Source organism: Silene latifolia, chromosome 2 (genome assembly GCF_048544455.1).
Source record: "Silene latifolia isolate original U9 population chromosome 2, ASM4854445v1, whole genome shotgun sequence".
In the NCBI taxonomy this organism is placed as follows: domain Eukaryota; kingdom Viridiplantae; phylum Streptophyta; class Magnoliopsida; order Caryophyllales; family Caryophyllaceae; genus Silene; species Silene latifolia.
Window position 1 is genome coordinate 174,064,134 of NC_133527.1, and position 26,803 is coordinate 174,090,936.

Here is a 26,803-nt window from a genome sequence, read left to right on the forward strand (position 1 = left end):
AAACGCAACATCATTAACATTGACAAAATAAATTTCAACAACATTAACATATGGCAGCCGTTAAATGAGGGCTTGAGGTAGGGGGCTAAATAAGAGAGAGAGTGTAGTTAGCGAATTTAATTTTCATTTTGTATATTGTGTTGATGCAGAACGTAGATGTAAACGGCTCAAGTAGTAGAGTTAACGGAATAAGGTAGCTGAGGTCCTTAAAGCTTCCTAAAAATAGTTTAGGTCCTTATTTCTCCTTTTTATCATATTTGAGGTCCTTCTTCTTTACTTAACTCCCTCAAATCGTCTAGTCCTGCATTGCTCTTCAATTTCCGTTTCATTTTGCCCTTTTACCTACACATTATTACAATAACATAATATTAATACTAATTATTATATAAAATCCGACTAATTATTAAATATAAATAAAATGACTAATTATTATAAATTAGTTAAATAAATGAGCTAGTTAGCAAATTAAGCACGCAAAATCGAGTCGTAATAAGATATAAATGCGGGGTAAAAAGTGACTAAAATACTATTTATCAAACCTCCCCACACTTAGCCTTTACTCGTCCTCGAGTAAGCTCATTTAAACTAAATTGAGACCCTTAATATAAAAGACTAGCTAAACTAATAATATCCGATGAGAGGCAATTAACGGGCCTTCTCCGTCCCTTCAACTCACGCCAAAACACAATGAGGTATGCATTCCGATGCAAGGCAAGCAATTAGGGATGTGAACCAATAATATAGTGTTGAAGACAAAGTAATTAGGGGATTTGAAACAAATAAACTAGTGTTTAAGACATAAATTAAGAATTGAAACCCAGAAATTTGGGTTTTAAACCCAGAAATTAGGGGTTTAAACCCAGAAATTAGGGTTTCAAACTCAGAAATTCGGAACTAAAATCAAGAAATTAAGGTTTAAAAATCAGAAATTAGGATTTAAAACCCAGAAATTAGGGTTCCAAACCCAGAAATTAAGAGCTCAATCCCATAAATTAGGATTTCAAACCCAGAAAATATACATAAATACACATAAAGTTGGGTTACAAACCCAGAAATTTGAATAAAAATGACATCAATTTAACCTATAAACTGAACAACACAATAAATATGACTACGAACAAATAAATTCATTCGAACTTAAACCCAGAAATTTGAATAAAAATGACATCAATTAAAGCCCTAAATGAAAACACAAGCAATTAAGTTCATAAATTAAAACTAAAGACATGAATTCGGGGGAGGAAACTTACATATATGAATCTGGAACCGTCACAAATTAGGGAAGGAATCACCAACGCGCCAATTTGAAGGAGGATTTTAGAGTAAAAATTTGAATTTTTTTGTCGAGGAAAGTGAGGGAAATGACTGAGAGTTGTAAAAATTGAAACTGAAGAGACAAATTGGAAATGTTGGGTTAATCACAAAAACAAGGGCAAAACGTTCATAAAATCATACATTTCACCTGAAAGTCCATTTGGGTGCAATATTTGATCAGAGTAAGTTTTATGGGAGTAAAAAATTAAAAAGTTTTCATAAGGGAGTTTTTTTAGAAAAGTGATTTCTATAAGGGAGTAATTGTTAATTTACTCTTAATTTTCTGAAATAATATTCCCCATAAATTTTTTAAGTCGATTAGCCAAAATCTTCGACACGAACTTGTACAACACATTACATAAACTACGGAGTAATTGACAATATTATGGTGGATAGAATGATAAATAGAATCAAGGGTGGAACACACACGGATCGCCAAGTCGCCACACCTAAACTCTCAATCTCAACCATCGATTTCATCCACACCAAAATCCACCTCATCAATCCGTGTCCTTCCCCACTCACTATAAATACATTTCCTCATCCTCAACATCTCCCACAGCTCTCTCCATTCTCTCTACACAAACCCTCTCAATCTCTCACTACTTCTCTGAAATATCCTAACCAAACCCGATATCGTAAAATGGACACTGCTGGCGGAAAGGCGAAGAAGGGTGCCGGAGGAAGGAAAGCCGGTGGACCGAAGAAGAAGTCAGTTACCCGGTCCATCAAAGCCGGTCTTCAGTTCCCGGTCGGTCGTATTGGAAGGTACTTGAAGAAAGGCCGGTATGCTCAGCGTGTCGGTTCTGGTGCTCCGGTTTACTTGGCTGCTGTTCTCGAGTACCTTGCTGCTGAGGTATATATACAATTCAAACTTTAATTTTGATTTTTTTCCGTCTCAATCTTTTGTTTACCTTTGATTAAATTAAATTCCGCTCACAATGTATATACACAATTGAACTTTAATTTTGATATTTCATCTCAATCATTTATTAATTTCTTTAGGTTTTGGAATTGGCGGGAAATGCGGCACGTGACAACAAGAAGAACAGGATAATCCCAAGGCACGTGTTGCTGGCAATAAGGAACGATGAAGAGCTCGGAAAGCTGTTAGCTGGAGTGACAATTGCTCATGGAGGAGTTTTGCCGAACATTAACCCAATTCTGTTGCCTAAGAAAGCTGCTGAGAAGTCTCCTAAGGAACCTAAGTCTCCATCCAAGGTGACTAAATCGCCAAAGAAAGCTGCTGCTTAAGGACTGATTTTAAGTGATTTGTGTATGTAATCAATCTAATTAGGGTTTCGGAATAGTTTAGTATTGGTAGCGGTAACTGGTATGGTGTCGTATCTTATTTTAGAGTTGATTTCTGATTGATTCTCGTATTTTGTATTCTCTGAAGTATTATGAATGGAACTTTTATGATATATAAGCTTCAGTTCAGGCCTCTTCCAGTTGAATGTTTTCTTGTATTTTGCTGATCAATTCTGGTCATTTGCTTTTGTTTATTGACCGCTTTTCTATTGATGTTGATCACTAGATGTGATTTTGGCGTATGTTGTTCAGTGACGGGTTTATCAGTTATTTATTCCAAGTCTTGTTATGAAATCTTGAGTTAGTCTATAGGAGCGAGTTTTAACTAATCGCTAGCGGATTCGCTTGGAATTGCTGGTGAGTTTTAACTAACCGCTTTTTCGGAGTTTGCACTGTACTGAAATTTTGGAGTCTGAACTCTGTAAGCGGAATGTTAATGGATCAATGACTAAGAATGGAACTGGTCTCCCGTAATGAATACTCGATTGTATGGTAAATGGAAGTATTACTTGCAGTACATTCAGAAAGAGAGATAAACGGAAGTCCTGGAGTACGTTTCTACTAGTTCGGATCTAAGTTTTAGAACTGTGAATTGAAATCATGAGACTCGCTGGATTTTTGTAACATGCAGGTGATGCAAGTTCGGATCAACCATTGAGAAAAGTCGGTAAGACTGTCAATCGGAATCATGAGATTCTCAATTGTATCAGTATCTCAGTCGTAATATAATTACTCCCATGCAATTCTGTCAGCACATCAACTTTCAAGAACTGTTCTTGCAAACTGTAAGAATTTGGTGTGCTGGTCACTTATGAGTTCAGTTGGAAGTTAAGGAATGTGCCGAGAATTTCCAGATTCACCTCAGAGTGTATATTGACCGTGTATGATTGGATTTACAGAAACCCGCTACTCCAGCTTATATATATGGCTTGTTAAAATAGAAGAGAGATTTTGTATAAAGGGGAGACCTGAACAACCAATACAGGCATAGTGCCGAGACACGAAAACAAAGCTGGCTATTTGGACATACTGATGATCGATCACACAACAATTCAACTACCACAACTCCCTGACACTAGTCGCAGAATAAATGGATCTACAAATCAAATTTACAACTCGAGAAAAGTTCGATGGCGGTCAAATCAAATTTCAACAAAAGATGAGACTGAAATAAACACTTGCACAATAGATTCTGGAAATTTGGAATGCGTAATAAAGCAGTACAGACCATTTCCATCTCACATAAGAAATGCTCCTCAGAAACAGTTCTGAAGTACATTTCACAGAATTACACTTACCTTCATAACATGGAAAATTCTTACAGCAATAAACCATGAGCAAGTTTAGTAGCTTTTCAAAAGCCAGCAAAATCGAGCTGTCAACCTCGCAAACAAATACACACTACGGACATGAAAACCAGAAGTACGACACTGTACCAACAGACTGTCACTCAAAGAATTAAATCCATCCAGGTGACAATAGATTGTGAATATTGATCTAGATAGGCATAGCCATACTTCACAAGATTTATAAGGTCAAACTCAGAAAATTTAAGCAATATAACAGCCGGCGTCGTCCATCAACAAACTATTAATGTCACATTCTTTACACGTTTGGAAATAGCATGCAAGAAAGGTAAAACATGCTCATCCTAGCAAGCTGAACCAATGTGCGCGATCCTTGAATACATCTAGACCCATCTCTGTAGGATCGGTTGCTTGCAACTCTACCTGAATGCCATCCAACTCCCTCTTGAATCTGTCCTTCGAGCTTGCATATATCATTTTGCTTCTCACCTTTGCTGTGTCAGGAGACCTTCATAAAGAATCCAAATTGGCCACGCAACTTAGACTTGTCATATTACGTCTTGCAGCCTTGACAAACACTCCACACTTAAGACACTAGTAAAACTGTAAGGGAGTGTTTGGATAGCAAACGTGGAGAGAAAGGGAGAGGAGGGGGAAGGAGAGAAGGGAAGTGGAGGGGGAATGGAGTGTGGTTGTTTGGATACAATTTCCCTCCAAATCTTGCCTATTGTGGAGAGATTTTGAATTTTTGATTAGGCTTAGAGGAGGGAAAATGGATCCCTCCAAATCCATTTCTTTCCCCCTTATTTGCTATCCAAACAAGGGATATTATATCCCCTACTCTCCTTCCCTTTTTTTTTTTTACCTCCAATTCTTTCAATCCAAACACATCCTAAAAGTCCATAACATTCGAATGTTCATAAATGGCCGAGTAATACACTTAGATGCATCCGCATAAGATAACACTAATTATTTCAGGTGTTACATCTTATTAGATAAAGGCGCGACCGCGCGCAATTAGCCTCACATTATTTCATCATGAGATTGTGTTATGGAAGATTAATTGGAAAGAATTAGCTCTAAGCCTCTAACCAAATCATTTACCTTCTGGTAGCTATGAAAGGGATTGAACCAACTAAAGATGCAAGTCAAACATTTACCATGCAATGAAAAAAATCTTGCTTTTCTGGCAATTCTCCTCCGTCAGAAAATCAAAGTCGAAAACAGCATAGCGGCATTCATCAGCTGGAAGTGCTTTAGTGAAATCTTCATAAGTGTCAGCTGGCATCCCCAACTTCTCAACAATTACCTGCTTTTGCTCCATCTCAATCTTGAATACAATGAAGCGGTATGTGCGCTTAGCTTTCAAGTCCAGAAAATTCAGCTTGCAATCATCATGCACAGCCATCCCAGAAGCTGCGTTAGCCTGTTAATTGTGCAGGCAAAAGAGAATAAGATATAATTGGTTAGCAAAAGAACTTACGCACGACAGTGAGGGCACACCATGACACCAGTATATCCATAGGACCATACATAAGTTAAAACAAATACACTGACAGCAGTTTAGAGTGAGTAAGACAGTGCAGCTCAGAACCTATTTAAATTGAGTTACGTCTGTTACACCCTCTTCACTAACGCCACCATTTCATACTATTGGCGAAAAGCCACTGTCTATTTGCTAAACAAATGAATCGATAATCTGCCTTTCTCATTCTCATTCCAAAACTATATAGGCAATACAAATTAGGGTTAGGCTCACAGCTCAATACAAGACAACATGGATACGGGCTTAGAATATAAGACCCGTATTATAGTCTATTACCCCCCCCCCCTCAAGTTCGAGCATACGGGTTGAAAGTGCCCAACTTGCGAACCAATGACATGAACTGAGATACGCCAAGTGCTTTGGTAAGGACATCGGCTAGCTGAACCGTGGTCGAAACATGAGACGGCGCAATGAGGCCGAGCTGAATAGCATCATGGACAAAGTGACAGTCGATCTCAATATGTTTCGTACGCTCATGGAAAACCGGATTCTGAGCAATGTGCAAGGCGTACTTACTATCACTGAAAATCTCGACTGGCATAGGATGGGAGACCCCCAAGTCCTCTAGTAACCCCTTGAGCCACTTAACTTCACATGTAATGGCCCGAAGAGCTCGATACTCTGCTTCAGTGGAGGACAAAGACACAGTGGGCTGCTTTTTGGTCTTCCACGAGACAGGAGAAGAGCCCAAGAACATAAGCCAACCCGTTAAAGACCGACGAGACTCGGGGCACTTAGCCCAATCCGAATCACAACATCCGGACAACGTCAAAGGAGAGCGAGCAGATAAAAGATAAAAGAATGCCTTGGCCGGGAGTGCCCTTCAAGTAACGCACAACACGAAGAGCCGCATTCCAGTGATCCTCCCGAGGAGCACTCATGAATTGAGATAAAAGATGGACCGAGTAAGATAGGTCGGGTCGGGTAACAACAAGGTAGACCAACCGGCCCACTAGTCTTCTGTATGGCTCGGGATTGGTGAGAAATTTACTACCACTGGAAGCAAGGTGATGCTGTTGCTCAATAGGAGTAGCCGCGGGTTTGCAACCGAGAAGACCCACCTCTTGAAGGTCTTGAAGGATGTCGAGGATATACTTGCGTTGGCATAAGAATATACCATCGGAGTTACGGGCCACTTCGAGCCCCAGAAAGTATTTTAAATCACCTAAATCTTTCATATGAAAGCATTTATGCAAATATTCTTTGAAAGAGACAAGAGCAGGGAGATCATTTCCAGAGACAATAAAATCGTCTACATAGACAAGGACATGAATGCGGACCGCACCTTTCACAAATGTGAAGAGAGAATAGTCATAATAACTTTGAGAAAAACCGTACCTCTTCAGAGCGGACCCAAGCTTAGAAAACCAACACCGGGGTGCCTGCTTGAGACCGTACAAAGACTTCTTCAGGCGACAAACAAGACCGGGGACCGGAGACTGAAACCCCGGAGGTAACCGCATATATACCTCTTCCTCCAAATCACCGTGAAGGAAGGCATTGTGGACATCCATCTGATGAAGGTACCAATTGTTTGCAGCGGCCACGGTCAGAAAAGCACGAACAGTCGTCATTTTAGCAACCGGGGCAAAGGTCTCGTCATAATCCACACCTTCGGTTTGATGATTCCCGAATAGAACCAAACGAGCTTTATATCTTTCCAAGGTAGAATCGGACTTGTATTTAATTTTGTAGAGCCATTTGCTTCCAAGTGCTTTCTTACCGGAAGGAAGGGACTCGAGTACCCAAGTATTATTATCAATCAAAGCCTTCATCTCAGATTCCATGGCCGCGCGCCATTCTTTACTGTGAGCCGCTTCTTTGAAATTTCGTGGCTCGGTATGAGTAATTAAAGCTGCCAAGTAAGAACGATGTGGAGACGAGAATTTGTTACAGGATAAATAATTAGCAAGAGGATACGGAGTACCTGAGGTGAGCGTTGACACGTGGAGTGGAGCAGCACTAGATGGACTACTATCATTGTCATCACTGTCGAAATCTAGCACATAATCTCGAAGATTTGTCGATGGAATACGGGCTCGGTGACCACGGCCCATAGGAGGTGACGGTGGGGAGCTATCAGGCGTGGGCCCACTCGGACCAGTCAGAAGAGAGCCACCGGTTGAAGACAGGGTAACTGGTGGGGTGTCCTCCGGGTTATTAACGAGTGGTGGAGGGCCCTGATCAGCTGTCTCATCGTCCCATTCAATGATTTAGTCAGTTTCAGGAGTGTCACTCAAAATAGCAGACGAGGGTACAGTAGGGGATGCTTTATCTAGAAAAGGGAACTGATCTTCATAGAATTTTACATCGTGTGAGACAAAAAATTCTTGACGGTCGAGATCATTGAGGTACCAACCTTTTTGCCCGGACGGGTACCCCATGAATACACATTTTCTGCTTCGACTAGCAAACTTATCCCCTTTCGACCTTTGATTATGAGCAAAGCACAAAGACCCAAAGACCCTTAACATGTCGAAATTGGGCGGAGATTTAAATATTAGCTCATATGGTGTGGCACCGTTAAGTAAACGAGAAGGAGTACGATTAATGACAAAAGCAACTGCAAGAGCACATTCCCCCCCCAAAACCGAAGCACAGTCCCCCCAAAACCGAATCGGAAGACCACCCTGAAATCGCAAGGCCCGAGCTACATTCAAAATATGTTGGTGTTTCCGTTCTACTCTTTCATTCTGTTGAGGGGTCCCCACACATGATGACTGAAACAAAATTCCTTGTGCGGAAAAAAATGGTTTTAATGCATGGAATTCGGTGCCGTTGTCACTTCTTACAATTTTTATGTCAGCAAAAAGCTGTCTTTTAATCATGGCAATAAACAATAAAAATTTACTAGTGACATCGGTTTTGGCATTTAATAAATAAATCCATACACCCCGCGAGAAATCATCCACCAATGTCAAAAAATATCGTGCTCCGGTCGTCGCAGGAATGTCATAAGGTCCCCACAAATCACAATGTATTAATTCAAATGCATTCAGACTTTTATTATTGCTCAAAGGAAAACTGCTACGAATATGTTTAGCTCGATGACAAACCTCACATGGTTTTTGACAAAGAATGTTTGCTATTACGTAAGAAAGGGAGCAATTTAACAATTTGCTCGGATGGATGACCCAGCCTATTATGCCATAGCTTAAAAACAGACGACCCAACTGTCACAACATTCACCTCCTCCGGTTTTTGACAGAGATAGTAGAGTCCATCTAGCCTTTCACCCTTGCCAATCGCCTCCCTCGTAGCCCGGTCCTGTATAGTACATGAAGTGGCATTAGTAATGAATTCACAGTGAAGCGCATCACTCAACTCAAATGCGGAAATTAAATTACACGTTAATTGTGGTACATATAAAACCGGATCGAGACAAATAGTCGGAGTGACATCGACTCGACCAACAACGGAAGCAATAATTTTCGAGCCATCAGGTAAGCCCGCAACTCGACGTGAGGTATTTCGGACATCACATAGCAGCGCATAATTACCAGTTACGTGATGAGAACATCCCGTATCAATTAACCACTTACCAGAATGATCATGGGTGGGTGTGCCATATACCGTTACTAAGGATGCCGAGGATGTGGACGCGTCAGCAGTGGATGTCGTGGGATTAGTTTGAACCGAATTGGTGGCTTCGGGCTGGAGACCATCACCTCGACTACTGCCCTCCTGATTTGAGCGAGGACCACTTCCACTGCCACGGCCCCCACCACGGCCTCGAACAGACGACCCACGGCCGGAACTCCGCCTTTTGTTTTGTAATTCATAATACCAGTCGGGAACTTCTCCGGTGAGATCAAAACACATGCTGCGATCGTGACCACTACACTTACAATGGTTACAATATAATTGTTGGCGCTCTGTTCGCGACATCTAAGAAGGAGGTTTATGGGGAATTAAACCTTGTGAGCGGACATTAAAACTGGCAATTTCAGTCGAAACCTCGGGTGTTTTACCAAAACCGCGGACTCGCTCTTCTTGACACACCATATGATAAGCCCGAGCCACAGTCGGCAGCGGGTTTTGGGCCAAAATTAGAGAGCGTAGAGATGCATATTGTGCGGAAATAAGGCCTAACAAGAACTGATGTAAACGGTCTGATTCACGGCGTTCAAGGTGTTGCTTGGCGCTAGTACAATTCGAGCAGCACTTACACTCAATAATGGGTTGATGTTTGTCAAGGTCGTCCCACAGTTGACACAATTTTCCGTAGTAGACCGTGACAGACATCCCCTCCGACTGATGACAGTCCCGGAGACCCGCCTGAATTTGGTGAATCCGAGACCCATCAACGACTGCAAACCGCTCGTGAAGAGCATCCCATAAATGTTTAGCGTTTTCAAATTTCGGAAGTAGGGCATGTACCTCATCGGAGATTGTACGAGACAACCACGAGACAAGTATAGAGTGGATAGTTTCCCAATCATCATCCGAACAGGGGGGTTTTGGTTCGTTAATGGTACCATTAACGAAGACATACTTTCGGCGCGATTTAAGCGCAACACGAACATCGTGGATCCATTCATCGAAATTGTCGAGGGTAAGACGGATGTGGGTGATAGTGTCACCTGGTTTGTCTTGAGGACCCAGGTAATACGGGGAAGAAAGGTCGATTTTCCTCCCTGAGCTGCCTTCACCGTTTGTCATGGTGACGGCTAGGGTTTGTATTTTTATGATTTTGAGATATTAGACACTGATACCATGCTAAACAAATGAATCGATAATCTGCCTTTCTCATTCTCATTCCAAAACTATATAGGTAATACAAATTAGGGTTAGGCTCACAGCCCAATACAAGACAACATGGATACGGGCTTAGAATATAAGACCCGTATTATAGTCTATTACTATTACATCCTAGTTCCCATGTTGAAATTCTGAATTCCACTATATCTCTAGCAAACATGAACCGATTCGCTCACATAAAACTTAACAAACTGGCATTTACATTAGGATTATTTAATACGAATACTCTTAACTATAGGCGGTCTTCTCAAAATACTCTCAACTTCATTTTATTTTAGAATAAACTCAAGTATTAACATCTCTTCTCATAATAGACTTGAGTGACCTATTACCTGTTAGTCAAGTCATCCTTCAAAAGGCTATCCTATTATTATCATCTTTTTCACCCTTAATTAACAACCATAGTCCATACATCATTCTTATCACTTGTTCACCATTATTTTGAACATTGACAACCACACATCATAAACCATCAAATTTAACCACCGCCATTACCACCCGCATAAATCAACAGTTCAACACCCACGCTTCTTTACTGTTTTATGCAAATATTAAGATTAGTAATGATCAGTAGCATTGAATTGAATTCTAGACTAACTGGATTCCAATTAATAATTGAATGTATGAATCTGAAATGGCCCACGTTTAATTTCATCAGATGAGAACTAAGTTACAAAGAGATATTATCTTCGTCGCGATTTTTACGATCTGATACCTTACCATGACTAATAACATAGATTGTCACCATTCTACTCACTGTATTTTGACTATAGTATACCTTAACATTGGGTTTGATGGGGCATATTCTGCACCGCTGACCAAGTCAACATAATTGAACAAGGTCAAAGATATCCACAGCAAGTCAACGACTTAGACAGCCTAGCCGATGCAGCCCATCGGCCTGTTAGCCTGGGTCTCGGCGTGACAACCTGCCAGCCGGGACACATACCCGCGTACTCATATCCAAGACCCCTCGGCGGTGAGTCAACATGGCCCGCCGGCCTGCCATAGGTCCCTCGGCCGAGGGGTAGATCGGTCTTTCCACCTGCTAGCCACTTGGCCACTACGTGACAAAAGGTGAAAGCCTATAAATACTCCTCAACCTTCATTGAGGAAAGGATCCCACAACTTAACCTAAATACACTATTCATCTGGTAATATCTTCCTTATCTCTCTACAATACATATCTAGCCAAGTAACACAACTTAATCCTTTAAGTTTACTGACTTGAGCGTCGGAGTGAGTACGCTTGGCACAAAGCCAAGCCCTCAGTTCGTTCATTGTTGCAGGAGAGGCCGAGAGGAACGATAAAGGCAAGAAGGGTTCAACTCAAGACATTATTCTACAAGCCACGGGTGGTAACGATACTTGCTCTGGAATTACACCCGGAACAATTGGCGCCGTCTGTGGGGAAAGACACTAGAAGCTAGTCACATTCATTCCCAAACAAAAAAAAAAAAAACAAAAACCCACCCAAAAAGCTAAAGAAGATGTCGAAACAACAAGACGCAGTCGTGACCGACGAAACCGCATTCTACCAAGATGATACTTTCAACAAGTGGAGTCGTGCGGCCCTCCACCGGCGGAGTAATCCAACCGGAGTTCGGGATGCCAACAATACCCGACACGCCGCCGCCCGCCCAACCAGGTCACCATCATGGGACATGTGGTTGACGTAGCAAAACCGAAAATGCCCCTGGACCTAATCGCAATACGCCCGCTCACACCGTCACGCCGACAAGAGCGGCGGAAACCGTCCAGGAGACCAGGGCACAAAACGTGACTCCGAGAAATTTGAACGGAGCACTAGGAGAAGCTGACGCAGTCAAGTCGCCGGGGAGCCCAAAGTGGGCGCGGTAGACCTAAGTCCTTCCCGCACTCATGGGAGGACAGCGTCCCCCAGCAAGACGAACGAGGCTTACCCCAAAGGAGCCGTAGGAGTCCGACTCAACGAGTTGGAGGAGAAGTCCAAGTCGAAGAAGGAGTCCTTCCCGCTACGAGGAGAGAAGCCGGATTAGGAATGCGAGGAGCCGATCGCCGCGTGTCGTTCGACACGTGGTCGATGACCCCTCGCGCCTACGTCCTAGAAGTCCGGTGCCAACTAAGCTCAAGTTGCCACCTCTATCATACAAGGGGATAGCGATCCACCGACCACGCCGAGGCTTTCGAGTCTTACATGTCGGTATGGGAGCAACCCGATGAGGTCTGGTGCCGAGTTTTCCCAACAACTCTGCATGGAATGGCTCAAAGTTGGTACAAGGGGCTTCCCGACGGCTCGGTATACTATTACGCCGACCTAAGGGACGCCTTTCTAGCCCAGTACTCTTGCAACAAGAGAAGGGCCGTGGAGACATCGGACCTCCTAACTATCAAACGGGAGGGAGGCGAGTCTCTACGAAGCTATGTGAAGAGGTTCGACGGAAAGGTCCAGCAGATTCGGAAATCAATCCCGGCGGCGGCCTTGACCGATGAAGGGCCTCCCAAGGGGAGATTTAAAAATGAGCTCATCAAGTGCGGAGGCCTGGGCTTGGACGCCGCGAAAGTTGGCCGACCAAGCCATCAAGGTAGAGGACTATCACAAGACCGGGGTAGGCCCCAGCGAGGCCGAGCACTCGTAAAAAGAAGAGCGCCGGGAGGACAACCCGGATGAAAGACGCCGTGACAACAACGGGTCACGGTCCGATGAAAGACGCCGTGAGAATAATAGGTCACGGTCAGACAAGTCTGCCAGGAAACAGGACTCGGCGGGCGCCGGGTGGAGTTCAGAACGTACCACCGAGGCGGTATAGTGATAAAACCCCTCTCGTCGTATCGCCGCCGAGGTCTTCGCCCGAGCAAAACGAGGGCCGAAGTGGGAGAGACCCCCAAGCCAAAAAGTGATGGTGACACGAGCCGATCGTGAGTACCACGCCACACCGACCATCTAACCAACGACGCCGGCATCGAAGAATGCCATTGAAGAGCCGATCGGAAGGGGAGCCTCGACAAGTACGTTGCCAAAAGCCAAAAGACCGACGCCGACGGTTCGGGTAAGAAATCCGTCTTGAACGGATAGGAGTGATCCATGTTGTCATCGGGGCAACGAGAACGGAGGGTCCGCCCATGGGCACAAACGGCACCTGAACGAGCTATATCAGGCCATCAACTTTGTGCCCACCACAGCGATCCCCGCTTCCAACATCCCCGACATAACCATTGGAAGGAAGGACTACGAAGGAGTCATCGCTCCTCACAGCGACCCACTTGTAGTCAATTTGGACATATCCAACCACCTGGTCAAAAGGTGCACGATTGACACACAGCGCGTACACGAACATCATGTTCAGGGAGTGCTTCCTCAGCCTCGGCCCGAAAGTCAAGGACTTGAGCCCCCGCACCAACCCACTATACGACTTCTCCGGGGCCGGCCCGGTACCACTAGGATCAATCGGACTCCGATGACGTTCGGCGAAAAGAATGCGGCTAAAAATGTCCTAGCCGAGTTCGTGGTCATCGACGGCTCGTCCGCCTACAACGTTCTCATAGGCCGAATCACCCGAGTGAGGCCGACACGTGATGTCCATCGGGCCCTAACACCGATGTATGTCTCGGACCGGGGAAGCGCATAAGCTCGTCTCCAAAGACGAGAATGACGAAGTGGTCAACGTCCGATAGCCGCCGGAGGATGCAACATGCAATCCCTCAAAGTAGCAAGGAAATCAGAGAAAGGGAAAAGCCTATCCTTACAACAGGAGGGCGACCTCATGGATGTAGCTAGCGGCTGACCGGGAAGGTGTGCCTTTGATCGATAATCTCGGGAAAACTCGTGTAACGACGGAGGTGTCCAATACGGTTGTGGGCACCCCGACGCATGTTTTTTATCTAATGAAAAATCGTCCAAGTCTTCCATCAGAACGTTCATTTTCCCCATAGTCACTAGGAAGGCGGACGCCGCCGCACTTTGTCATACCGACAAGAGCGGCAGTCTCTATCAATAAGCGACGTCGGCTCACACTGTCACACCGACAAGAGCGGCGATCTCCTCCAAGAAATAGGCGCCGTCGCAGTCACCCCAAGTAGTAGACGCCACGCAGCGATCACCCCAAGAGGCGACGCCGTCGCATCACTCCAAGTGGTAGACGCCACGGCCGTCATCATCAAGAAACAGACGTCGGCTCACACTGTCACACCGACAAGAGCGGCGGTCTCCTCCAAGAAATAGGCGCCGTCGCAGTCACCCCAAGTAGTAGACGCCACTAGCGATCACCCCAAGAGGCGTACGCCGTCGCAGTCACTCCAAGTGGTAGACGCCACGACCGTCATCATCAAGAAACAGACGTCGGCTCACACTGTCACACCGACAAGAGCGGCGATCTCCTCCAAGAAATAGCGCCGTCGCAGTCACCCCAAGTAGTAGACGCCACGACAGTCACCCCAAGAGGTAGACGCCGTCGCAGTCACTCCAAGTGGTAGACGCCGCCGTCATCATCAAGAAATAGACGCCACTCACACCGTCATACCAACAAGAGCGGCAGTCACTAACAAGGAGCACTCGCCGGCTGACACCGTCACACCGGCAAGAATGGCAATCACCCTCAGGAAATAAATACCTCGACGGTCACGACCAGCGCAGTTGGTATTCGCAAAGCGATCAAAACGCCTTAGAAGCGTTGCACAGTTGAGGAACGCACTCTAAGACTGCCTCGACCAAGCCAAGGCGGAAATAGAGGAGACGCCCAATTAATAAAAAAAAAAAAAAAAAAAAAACTCAGACAAGGATGAGAAAAGACCTCGGCCGAGCCAGAGACAAAGTGAAACGTTAAGTACAGATTGAGATGCTCAACTATTAGCACAAGGAAAAGGGAATGAGGTAAAGACCTCGGCCAAGCCGGAGGCAGAAGAAACGAGCTCTTATTAAATATGTTCAACAAATTACAAGAAATACAAACGACGGCCGTCCCTATAAAGGTCAGCCAAAGGACAACCTGCCAAAGTTGTACAAAATACAAAGACGGAAAGGCAAAAGGGTACAGACATCATCTCCCTATGATCGTTCTTTGCTCGCCATCGCAGCGTAGTAGTAGCGCGTCTCCTTCGGTGGGCAACCCAGCGGCTTTCCTGGCAGCCTCAGCCTTTGCCTCGGCAGCCTCAGCCTTTGCCTCGGCAGCCTCAGCTTCCCTCATTCTCTTGGCCTCCTCATTGGCCGTCTTTGCTCTCTCAGCAAGGGCTGCTGCCTCCTCGGCCGCCTCCTGCTCTATCTTCACCCTCACCGCCTCCTTGACCCTCTCCTCCACGGCCTTCTCCTTAGCTTCGAGCTTGTCGTCAAACAGCTCGTCGAATTTGCTCCACGGAAAGGAACCTTCAAGAGGGAAGAGCTCCTCAATTACTTCCCTGGCAGCTGCTTCGGCGGATCCGGTCGGAGCACATGTCGGGGAGCATTTTGGTTTGGAGCATCTCAATGTCATCCTCCTTTTGCCTGATGAAGGCCTCCTTGCTCCGAATCACCTTCCCCGGATCTCGAAACCGTTCCTCGAATTCATTCCTCTGCTTTGGAGATAGAGGTCGGCGTGCCCCGAACGAGGCCACACTTCGCCGGCGACTTTTCAACTTCGGCCGCGAAGTCTCGGCCTTGGCCCTCTCAAAGAAGGACCTCCTTTTCGGCGTCCTCCCGAGCTTTCTCTCGCCCAAGAGCGCCTTCTCGGCCTCCCCGAAGCCTCCGCTCATTGAGAAGATCCGGCTTCGCCTTCGTGGCCACCTTCTTAGTGGCATTAAGCTCAAAAGCGGATTGAGCCACGGCCTTCTCCCCGCTCCATGATACGAGCGCGGTCGCTCGTTCCACCTTGATCTCTTAATCAACCTCGCGCCTTCCGCCACAAGCCGAGATGAAGAGTCGTAGCGACGTTATGATCACCACTGCGGACGGAAAGGAAAACCTTCTCGGGATGAAGAGTCGAGCGACGTTATGATCACCACCGCGCGGGTTCTCCTCCGTTTCTTCGCTTCAACAAGAGCGGCGGCCGACAGCGGTTGATCTACAAAATTTTTTAAAAAAAAAGGGGGGCATCAGTATCAACATACATAGGCATGCCGAAAAGCCTGTCATCGGCAGCGCCTGATGAACCGGCTAAATCTGAGCCACCGGATAGATCAATACCGTGCTTGGCCTTCTTGGCCGAAGGGTGCATTTCCTCGTCAGCAGCAGAAGCAACGGCAGCGGTAAAGGCTGTCTGCTTTCTTTTACGGACAAGGGGAGACCCCTCCTCCTCACCGGAATCATCGCCATTGGAGATATAAACGACTTCCACCGTCTCCTTCTGAACAGGGGGGGTGGAAGGCGGAGCCGATGTCGACGCCATCACCGCCGAAGGATTTGTTTTTCGCGTATGGCGCGGCATATTACTAACAACCTTCGCCTGGGCCTCCACCACATTCAAGCGTTTCAGCTGCTGGTCCATAAGATCATTCGGCGACGTCCGACGGTCGTGGGTCAGAGCCTTGGGATGCAAGTTAGCAACGGTTTTGTCTTTGTGCAGCCCCATTCTCCGGAGGATATCCTCGGACAAATCCGGTCCAAAGTGGTCTGCGAAGGAAACAAAGCAAGAATTAAATAGAGGAATTAAATCGGAGTTCGAAGAACAGGAACATTGACAGCGGTGATGGGCCTCATACCGACCCCACTCACCCTGTGCTAAGGCCGGTATGAGGCCGACATGGCAGAGCGGCACATCCTGAAGAATGATCTGCGTTGGGGGAATCCATCTTTTCGGCACCCCACTCTTGTCCGCCTCAAAGAGCCTCATGTGACCTCTCATCCTCCCTAAGAGAGACCCTGCTGGCATCCATCTTGAGTTTTTTCCGGGAGACCCATCTGTCGTGTTCCGCCTTAGTCTCACACCGCAAGTTAACTTGGTGCTGAAAGCAGCGGGGCAGCGGATAGTCATCCGACACCTTAACGTACACCCACCGATCTCTCCAGTCTTTGCAAGAAGTAAGTTTGTCAACAGAGACATAACCTTTCTCCATGTGCACACTGTACCAACCGACGCGGCCAGAGATTGACGGCTGGAGATAATGCAGCCGGCGGAATAAATTCACCGTCGGGGCCTCCCCCTTGAGGAGACAAAGCCACACAAAGCCGACTATCGTCCTCATGGCCAACGGATGCAGTTGGGCCACAGCGACGTTCATAGCTTTGATGATAGCCATGACGTACTCGTTCAGCGGAAACCGGAGCCCGTACTCCAAGTGTCGCATATATACACCAGTATGGCCCGGTGGAGGGCAACAGACGGCCTGACCCTCCTCAGGGATGACAATCTTATATCCCCTGCCAAAGAAAAAGTGGCCCTCAAAAAACTTCTCACCAGAACAACTGGCCAACTTATGGGTCCAAGCTCGGTCAACGCTTGCCTTACAGACGTCACCGTGATCCATAACGTACTGCCTCCTCTCTTTGGGACGAGCACTTTCAGCATCATCACCAAAATCGTCTGCGTCATCATCGACATCATCGTCATCCTCCCAGTCCTCCAAAATTCGAGAATCGACTTCAGGAGAAGGAGACCTAGGGCCCCCAGGCCTTATCAGGAGGGCGTCCAACTTCTCCTCCTCATCAAGACGCGACGGGGAACCCCCGTGCGCCGGTTTACAAGGCTCGGCATCAGCAGAAGACATGTTTACAATAAAAAACTTACAAAGTTAAGAAATTGGGAAGTTTGTTTACCTTGAAGAAAAACACTCGCCGGAGTAACAACTCTGAAAATTAGAAGACAAGGAAGCCCTTGAGAGTTTAGAGAGGAAAAATTTTGGAGAATGAAATTGGTGGCCAATTTCACGGAATAGCTGCCCTATTTATAGGGAAAAGCCCATAAAGAAGGACCAATCAGCGAACAGCCCATGAAGCGTCAACCAATCAGCGTGCAGACACGTGTCGGACATGCAACCACGGGATGTCAATCGTTGCAACAGTTAGACGTCAATTAATGCAACAGTGACCAAGCGTCTTCAACACGCCCATTCATATCTCTCCGCCTATTCACCTTCCTCAAAAAATTCCCAAGCATCTGTTCTCCGCCGGCCACTCGATCAACCAAGCTAGGTAGCGCCGGCCGGGGGCAATCAAAAACATCCGGCACTCTCAACCCTGGTCTCGGCCAGCGTCACTTTCTTTTCCACATCGGATACCTTTTACGCATCCATGTGGAGGGGGGATATGGTACGGCCTAGGGTAGACCAGGCCGAGGTAAAAGAAGCCGCCGCAGAAGAAGCCGATGCAGAACATTTGTTACAAATTACTTGCGCAGAATATACGCTCAAACGTACATCGGAGCCCATACCACGACATAGACTACGCTGGGGGCAAATTGATGGGGCATATTCTGCACCGCTGACCAAGTCAACATAATTGAACAAGGTCAAAGATATCCACAGCAAGTCAACGACTTAGACAGCCTAGCCGATGCAGCCCATCGGCCTGTTAGCCTGGGTCTCGGCGTGACAACCTGCCAGCCGGGACACATACCCGCGTACTCATATCCAAGACCCCTCGGCGGTGAGTCAACATAGCCCGCCGGCCTACCATAGGTCCCTCGGCCGAGGGGTAGATCGGTCTTTCCACCTGCTAGCCACTTGGCCACTACGTGACAAAAGGTGAAAGCCTATAAATACTCCTCAACCTTCATTGAGGAAAGGATCCCACAACTTAACCTAAATACACTATTCATCTGGTAATATCTTCCTTATCTCTCTACAATACATATCTAGCCAAGTAACACAACTTAATCCTTTAAGTTTACTGACTTGAGCGTCGGAGTGAGTACGCTTGGCACAAAGCCAAGCCCTCAGTTCGTTCATTGTTGCAGGAGAGGCCGAGAGGAACGATAAAGGCAAGAAGGGTTCAACTCAAGACATTATTCTACAAGCCACGGGTGGTAACGATACTTGCTCTGGAATTACACCCGGAACAGGGTTATTTAAAGTAAAATTTGTGTAATTTCAGGTCTCAGGATATTCAAATGACATCATCTCAAATCAGGTCATCTATTTTTCTTCTCCTAACCCCCAAATTGATTTGGGGATTTTTTTACTTAGTGCTAATTAGTCATTATAATTGGTGCTAATTAGCCACCCTATTCACAGACAAATGACCATGGAAAGAATGAAAAACGAAAGGCTGAAGTAGATGAATATGGCAATGGAGGAAATTTTAAGAAGAAGAGAGAAGAAAAAGAAAGTAAAATGGAAGAGGGGAGCGTTGCAGGTAAGGTAGTAAAAGGAATATGAGGGAGAGAAAATAGGATTATGAGGAACAAAGAGGGTCCTAATGTCCTATAAGAAAAAGGATCTGCTGCTTCCGGTTAATAAAACCGCAATTTTATTCTAGGACAATAGATGTAATAGTTGGGTATAATGTTAGTTAAATTAAAGTCTGTAGTAATTTGAGAAGGACCCTAATAGTTTTGGAGTATTTACATTAAATAACCCTTTACATTATCTACAAATACTAAAAGGTACATACATTCTCATTATCAAAATGGACAATCCGACATCTACATTATCGCGAAACAATGAAAGGCTGACTTTTGAATATTAATATATACTAAAGTACATACTCGTATACTATGTCAAAAGTTCAACTCTAAGAGCAGCCACAACGGCCTCTTCACGCCTCTTCACAATTTTCATGAAAAGTTACTTTTTAATAAAAAATAATAGAAAGGAAGAGAAAGGGTGTGAAATGGTGTGAAAATTCTCACCTGTGCGAGAAATGGAGAGAGTGTATGTGAGAATCAATAAAAAATTATGGAGATAGGGCTTGCCAAATTTTGTGGAATTTGTTTTTGTTTCTACCCAATAAGGGATTGCCACGTGGCAAACAGTCCAACAACTTTTTTATTTGCACACAATGACTATATGTAACGGCTCTTTTATGTAATATATTAAATAATTTTTTTTTTACAAAAGAAATAATATTCAGAATTTATGATTTTTTACCCTCTATAAAATGAGTCTAATATCAATATAGTTTCTCACACAATAATATGAATCCACCTAAAACGAATTAAAGTATGAGAGTTTCGAATTTACCTTAATTTATATGCAAAAAAGCCGTTTAAAAAAAAAAAGAAAATCGAATTTGCAATAATAACAATAAATTATAAAATCGAAAAATCGAAAAATTTATATGATTACAAATAATTAAAATGAAGTAAAAATAAATATAGTGTAAGTTAGTGGAATGTGTGGTGGAATGTGTGGTGGATAGTGTAGGGTATAGTAAAGTATGAAAGAGAAGGAAAGTTGAGTATTTGTTGATGTGGTTGTTTTTTGGTAAATTTTGGTGGTGAGTGGAAATGTGAGGTGAATGGTGAATTGGAGAGATAATAGGTGAAAAAGTGTAGAGTGAAAATTGGTGAATATTCACGGATGCGGATGGTCTAAAAGGTCGACAAAAATCTCATCTCGTTAGCAAATAATATCTAAATGGACACTCTTACTTGCCTCATGATCGAGCATAGCATGATTTTGGAATCAAAATTATCGGGCCACCAAATCTCATAACTCATATGCTATCAACTCCATAATACATTATGTCTGATACGCACTAACGCACCAAACACGCGAAGAACAGAAGAAGGGCTATTTAGTAATAGAGTAAATTATCAATTACACTCACGTCAAATGCACTTTTTTACATTTACTCCCACGTCAATTTTTTTTTTTAAATTACACCCAAGTTAATGGCTCAGGTTAAAAATTGCATCCCATCCCATTTTCAGGTGAAAAACTGTGTAAAATGACAGATTTGCCCCCGCGTGTTTCTAATTGTGAATCAACCTGTTAACTCTTCATTCACTTCCCCCCTTTCACTGTTAACCCTAATTTCATCCCAAATATTTCCCCAAAATCTGCCCCTTTCAAATTCCCCCAATTAAATCTTAATTATTAGTATATTGATCATCCGTCACCATCAATCACGTTAATAATCTTCTGTAAGTTCCCCTTTCATCTCTTCTTTATAATTTGTTTGTTGGTTAATTTTTAATTTTTGATTTATGTTGCTATCAATCACGTTAATAATCATTGCTATGGAATTATTCAATGTTGTTTATCCTAATTTGCGACTTTATCTTTGCTACCCATTGAATTAGTTTGGTTAATTTTGCTCATCCTAATTTCTAGGTTTTCATAATCTGTGTTTAAAATAATTTGCCATTAAATTAAGTTATGCATTTCTGGGTTTGAATTGTACTCTTGTTTCTTTATGCATTTCTGGGTTTGGTCTGTATTTCTGGGTTTGGGTTTGAAATTTCTGGGTTTATAGTGTTTAGGGGTTTTGCATTTCTGTGGCTTAGTTTAGGTTTTCCAATCTTTCAATTTCTTTATTGTTGTGGATATATTGTAGGAAATGGCTTCAAAAACTACTCATACAAGGGTAACTTTGCGTGTCTATTATGGTGGTGAATTTATATGTAACGAAGGGAAGTTTGATTATGTGGGTGGTGCTGTACATCTTCAATGTGGTGTCCTGCTTGATAATGTGACTGTAGACATGTATAAGAAATTGGCTCGTAGATTAACTAAGAGAGATGACTCAGAAATTTGGTATAGAAGACCAATGAGGAGTATTCGTGATGCTAATGGAAAGGGGTTATTGGTTTCTTGCTTTGATATAATCAATTAATTAAAGACTTTGTGTAAGAATACCAAGACACTAACTGTGTGGATTACTGAACCATTAACAATAGAATCTATTGCTTCTACTGTTTTACAAAAAGACAAAAGTGTCAATGTGGGCCCACTGAAAAAAGATGCTGTGGTGGGAAATAGTTCTTTATGTGATAAAGAACAAAGTACAGAGCCCCAAAGTTCCAGTGTTTGTCCTACCCAATTCAAAGCACCCACACAACAAATACCTACCCCAACTAATGCACCTCACTTACCTCTCTTACCTTTAAGAAGAAGCCCTAGAGAACACAAAAATACACCACAAACTTCAGCAAAACAGATCACAAAAGCTGACCTTGTTAATGTAAATGTGATCACTGGTAGGGAGAAGTTACCCTTAAAAAGGAAGTTAACCTATGATGTTCAACCTGTGATTGTGATTAGGGAAATAAATGGAGATTGTGAGCAGGAGACTGGTAGTGTGAGTGGAGTAGTTTCAGGGTTTATTGAGCTTGGGGTACATAAAAAAGCTAACAGAAAAGGTAAAGGTAAAGCTAAGGTCACTGATGTACCTGAGTTTGGTCATTTGAGAAAGGCTGCTAATGGCAAGAAGAAAGCAATTGTGAGAAAGGTAGAGAAGAAGTTAGTTGTGAGAAAGGGGCAGAAGAAAGAAGCAGATCTGGGAAAGAAATGAAAGAGAGTAGATCTGAGAAAAGGGAGGAAGAAAGTACCTGAAAAAATAGTAGAAGAATCTGAGTTTACTGATTCTGAGGTTAGTGAGCAAAGCAGTGATGATTTTGGTCTGGATGCGTTTGAGATTGGTTTAAATAAGACTGATGATTTATTTCAAAAGGAAGACACTGGGTTATCTGTAAAGGGAATAGAAGCTGCTTTAGGCATTGAAGAGTCAAAGGGAAAAGACAAAGGTGAAGTTGAACCTTCAAAAGCAAAAGAGAGGGTTTTATATGGGGTTGATGACTTATATGTGAATGTGGATGCAGATGTGGACTATGACTCAGATGAGTTGAGAAGTCTACATGGATCTGATGATGATGAGGGCTGTTCTAACCCTGCATTTAACCCTGACCATGACTTTAGCAAACCTATAAAGTTGAGGTTAGGGTTAACCTTCCCAAGTGTTGAGGTTTTTAGGAAAGCTTTAGTGCAGCATAACGTAGAAAATGGCTATGACTTCTACTACTCACACAATGGAAGGGACAAAGTAACAGCCCATTGTTACAATAGGTGTAAGTGTGAGTGGAACAAAAAGAGGTCAAAGTTGGGAAAGTGTGTTTGTGGGATTAAGAATCCATGTAAGTATAGAGTGCATGCTAGGAATATGACAGAAGAAATATTTGAAATCACTGGTTACACTTGAAGCATAACTGTGTAATGTCCAGTTACAATAGAAAAGTGGGTTCTGAGTACCTAGCTCAAAAGTACATTGAGTTCTGGAGAAACAATACTGATTGGAAGTTACAAAAATTCCAGAAACATGTGCTACAAGAGCTAGGAGTTCATGTGACCTACATGAGATGTTGGTTGGCAAGATCTAGGGCAAAGCTGATGATTCATGGTAATGGCAAGGATCAATATGCTAAGGTATGGGAGTATGCATTAGCAGTGTTGAAGTACAATCCTGGTAGTTCAGCATTTGTTGTGTGTGACAATATTGAGAGGCCTCCACCTATATTCAAGAGATTTTACATCTGCCTCAAAGCATGTAAAGAAGGGTTCATAACAGGATGTAGGCCTATACTAGGAGTGAATGGGTGTCATTTGAGAGGTGTATATCCTGGCATGTGTCTGGTGGCAGTTGGGATTGATGCAAACAATAACATATTTCCAGTGGCATGGGCTGTAGTTGAGGTGGAGAATAGAGAGAGTTGGACATGGTTTTTGGAGCTTCTAGCTAATGACATAGGCAGAGTGGAGGGAGAAGGGCTTACAGTGATGTCTGATAGACAGAAGGGTCTAATTGATGCCCTAGCTACTGTGGTGCCAAAAGCCAATATCAGATTTTGTGCTAGACACATTTGGGCCAATCTGAAGTTGAGATTTAGTGGTCAATTATACAAAGACACATTTTGGGCAGCAACCAGAGCTTTGACAAGGGTATGTTTACTCTTACATTTTGGTAAATTTTTCTTTTTTATGTTTACTTTTAACTGTTTTATGTTTACTCTTATAGTGTTTTATGTTTACTCTTAACTGTGTAGGCTGATTTCTCAAAAGAAATGGAGGGCATGAAATTTTTATCAAGGGATGCATGGTCCTTTTTGAATGACATTCCCCCAAGGCATTGGTCTAGGCATGCATTTGACTATAGTTGTAAGTCAAACCTTTTCCTTAACAATGTTTGTGAAGTATTTAATGCTGTGTTGAAAGATGCTAGAGATAAACCAATACTCACACAATTAGAATGGATGAGAAAGTATGTTATGCAAAGAATATGTCAAAAAAGAGAGGGTGCTAAATCATATGAAGGGAGAGTGATGCCCTATGTGAAAAAATACTTAGAGAAGGCAAAGGATGAGTCTAGATTTGCTCACTTTATGCAATCTGATGAACATGAATTTGAGGTGGAACTCAGAGGGGAACAAGTTGTAGTAAACTTGAAAGAGAGGTCTTGTGGGTGCAATTATTGGAACATAACTGGTTTGCCTTGCCCACATGCAATGGCTTGTCTCTTAGAAAAGAGAATGGACCCAAAAGATTATGTGGATGCATCATATTCAAAAGAGAGATATATGCTTACCTATGCCAACAAAGTTTCCCCTATGCCTGGGGCAAGACATTGGAAACCTGCAGGTATGCCAGAGCCACTGCCACCAGCTTTAAGGACCATGCCAGGGAGACCTAAGGTTAAAAAGAGAAGAAAAGAAGCTGGAGAGAAAGAAGACCAGCAACTCAGGAGGGGAAAAAGGCCTAAAACTTGCAGCAACTGTTGAGGCTCGGGGCACTACAAGAGAACTTGCAAAAACCCACCTGCACCTCCAAAGACTGCTGTGAGGGCACCTGGTGGCAGACCACAAAAAAGAAGTGAATGGGCAAAGAACATCAGAGAGAAAGCAATGGCAAGGGCAGCTCAAAAGGAGGCATGGAAAATAGCACATTTGAATGGAGCTTCAACAAGCACCTCTACTGCTATGCCATCAACAAACACTGCACCAACTACTTCTTTATCATTCACAGAGCTATTATCCCAAGCTTCTAGTATTCAAGAAAATCAAGCATGGCAGCAGTCTTGAGCATACTTATTCATTAGTTTCAACTAGCTTTTGTTATTTATGAACAATTAGTACTTGTAATGTTATTTTTGAACAATTAGTACTTGTAACCTTTTCTTTTGAACTTGATGTCATGTTGTTTTTCAATAATTAACATTGTACTGTTGAACAAGATGTTTTAATTCAACAAGTTTTTTTCACCCATCTGTGTCCAATTCATCAGTTCAGTATGATGCCAAGTGCATTATTTGTTTCATTTCAGTTTGCTAACCAAATGCAATTTGAGATTGAAGTGTGTAACGGAGAAACAATTAAGAAACATAAGGTCTGACATTATCATTAACCATTTAAAAGCCACATTGTCATTGCCATTACATTAAACATTGATAATTAGAATTACATACGACGAACAAATATGAAACTGATGATGATAAATGCAAACACTACCATAGGTACCCTTTGCAATAACTGCCCCCTCATACTTTGACATGAAGGCTTTGTTCTTCAAATTTTCAATCTCAAATTGCAGCTTCTTCCTATCCTCCTTCAACCACTGGATTTCACGAGTCAGACAACCAACTTCATAATCACCAATCCTCTTCTCCATCTTCAACTTGTTGATAACGTCTTTTTTCCACTCTGTTTGAACACGATCATGCCAATGAAACCAACGACAACCAACCATACCAGCTGTTGGGTTAGAGAACTTGCACTTCTCAAATCGTCTTCCTGGATTGTCTTGAGTCGAAGACGTAAAAATGGCAACTGGTACACCACAAAGACATTTCCTGGGTTGCTCATCAATGCCACTATGATGAGTGCTTTCATAGCTACTTTCAATTGACATTTTGATTGAATTTTTAACCCTAATATTCAAAAGACAACCTAATTATCAAGAACAATGACAACAATAAACGAAAACGAAATTAATTGAATAAAAATAAATAAAATTGCACACATTGAACAAAAACAAAACAATGGGGAATGAATTACCTTGAGGATGAGGAAAACAATGGAGGAAATCAAATTAGGGAAAATATGAGAGAAGGATGAAGAAGGGAAGGGAATGAATGAGAGAGTAAACATCAAACACACACAAGGTTCATAAAGAAAGGCAGAAGGGCAAAATCATCCTAAAAATATGTTTTATCCCAGAAATTTTGAAAATTGACGGAAATTTGGCCGGATTCCGATATTGGGTGCAATTTGTAAACTGAGCAATTAACTTGGGTGTAATTTAAAAAAAAAAATTTGACGTGGGAGTAAATGTAAAAAAGTGCTTTTGACGTGGGTGTAATTGATAATTTACTCTTAGTAATACTACCTCCTATTTTGTTTATCCTTTCGTTCCGATCATTTGTTGTCGTTTGGTTTTGGCACAAAGACGAAGGAAAGAGAAGAGGGCCAATTATTAAATGACAAGTGGACCAAATTGAATGTGTAGTATCAAATTACTCATCAAATGCAATCCTAAAATAGAAAGGATAACAATTGATTGAGACACCCAAAAATGGAAAATGACAACAAATGACGGAGGGAGTATCACTTACATTCCTCTCCTATTCCGTTAATTACATAGCTTAATCCGAGTCAATTCCAACCGATCAATGAAGATTAGCTTTAGATTGCTAGCCTATCAAGAATCAACTACTCAACTGATACAACCCAAAATTGGCCAAATGTCCACA

General features: G+C 43.3%; 4 protein-coding genes across 5 annotated transcripts; 2 read left to right on the forward strand and 2 right to left on the reverse strand.

Moving 5' to 3' along the window:
• The first annotated feature begins 1,860 nt into the window (after positions 1 to 1,860).
• On the forward strand, positions 1,861 to 2,754 carry LOC141643407 (histone H2A-like). Its single transcript, XM_074452560.1, has 2 exons — positions 1,861 to 2,170; positions 2,320 to 2,754. The coding sequence occupies exons 1-2, from the start codon at positions 1,958 to 1,960 to the stop codon at positions 2,566 to 2,568; spliced, it is 462 nt and encodes a 153-aa protein (XP_074308661.1). The 5' UTR covers positions 1,861 to 1,957; the 3' UTR covers positions 2,569 to 2,754.
• A 1,388-nt stretch (positions 2,755 to 4,142) lies between these two features.
• LOC141643408 (actin-depolymerizing factor 2-like) lies at positions 4,143 to 26,803 on the reverse strand. Of its 2 annotated transcripts, none has more exons than XM_074452561.1 (3): positions 26,666 to 26,803; positions 5,093 to 5,358; positions 4,143 to 4,440 (listed from the first exon to the last, which is right to left on the reverse strand). In XM_074452561.1, exons 2-3 carry the CDS (start codon positions 5,338 to 5,340, stop codon positions 4,272 to 4,274), a joined length of 417 nt encoding a protein of 138 aa, XP_074308662.1. In that variant the 5' UTR covers positions 5,341 to 5,358; positions 26,666 to 26,803; the 3' UTR covers positions 4,143 to 4,271. The 2 variants fall into 2 exon arrangements, with proteins under 2 accessions (XP_074308662.1, XP_074308663.1); XM_074452562.1 differs by lacking the exon at positions 26,666 to 26,803 and adding an exon at positions 5,527 to 5,628.
• Positions 9,367 to 10,140, reverse strand: LOC141641656 (uncharacterized). Its single transcript, XM_074450311.1, has one exon. The coding sequence runs from the start codon at positions 10,138 to 10,140 to the stop codon at positions 9,367 to 9,369; it is 774 nt and encodes a 257-aa protein (XP_074306412.1).
• On the forward strand, positions 21,068 to 25,317 carry LOC141631231 (uncharacterized). The gene is made up of 3 exons (XM_074443931.1): positions 21,068 to 21,209; positions 21,623 to 24,000; positions 24,105 to 25,317. The coding sequence occupies exons 2-3, from the start codon at positions 23,278 to 23,280 to the stop codon at positions 24,834 to 24,836; spliced, it is 1,455 nt and encodes a 484-aa protein (XP_074300032.1). The 5' UTR covers positions 21,068 to 21,209; positions 21,623 to 23,277; the 3' UTR covers positions 24,837 to 25,317.

Coding starts and splice junctions, on each gene's coding strand:
- LOC141643407 (XM_074452560.1), top strand. CDS start 1,958: ATGGACACTGCTGGCGGAAAGGCGAAGAAGGGTGCCGGAGGAAGGAAA. Junction 2,171..2,319: donor TCGAGTACCTTGCTGCTGAG/GTATATATACAA, acceptor TAATTTCTTTAG/GTTTTGGAATTGGCGGGAAA.
- LOC141643408 (XM_074452561.1), bottom strand. CDS start 5,340: ATGGCTGTGCATGATGATTGCAAGCTGAATTTTCTGGACTTGAAAGCT. Junction 4,441..5,092: donor AAGATTTTTTTCATTGCATG/GTAAATGTTTGA, acceptor TTCTTTATGAAG/GTCTCCTGACACAGCAAAGG.
- LOC141641656 (XM_074450311.1), bottom strand. CDS start 10,140: ATGACAAACGGTGAAGGCAGCTCAGGGAGGAAAATCGACCTTTCTTCC.
- LOC141631231 (XM_074443931.1), top strand. CDS start 23,278: ATGTCCAGTTACAATAGAAAAGTGGGTTCTGAGTACCTAGCTCAAAAG. Junction 24,001..24,104: donor CAACCAGAGCTTTGACAAGG/GTATGTTTACTC, acceptor TTAACTGTGTAG/GCTGATTTCTCAAAAGAAAT.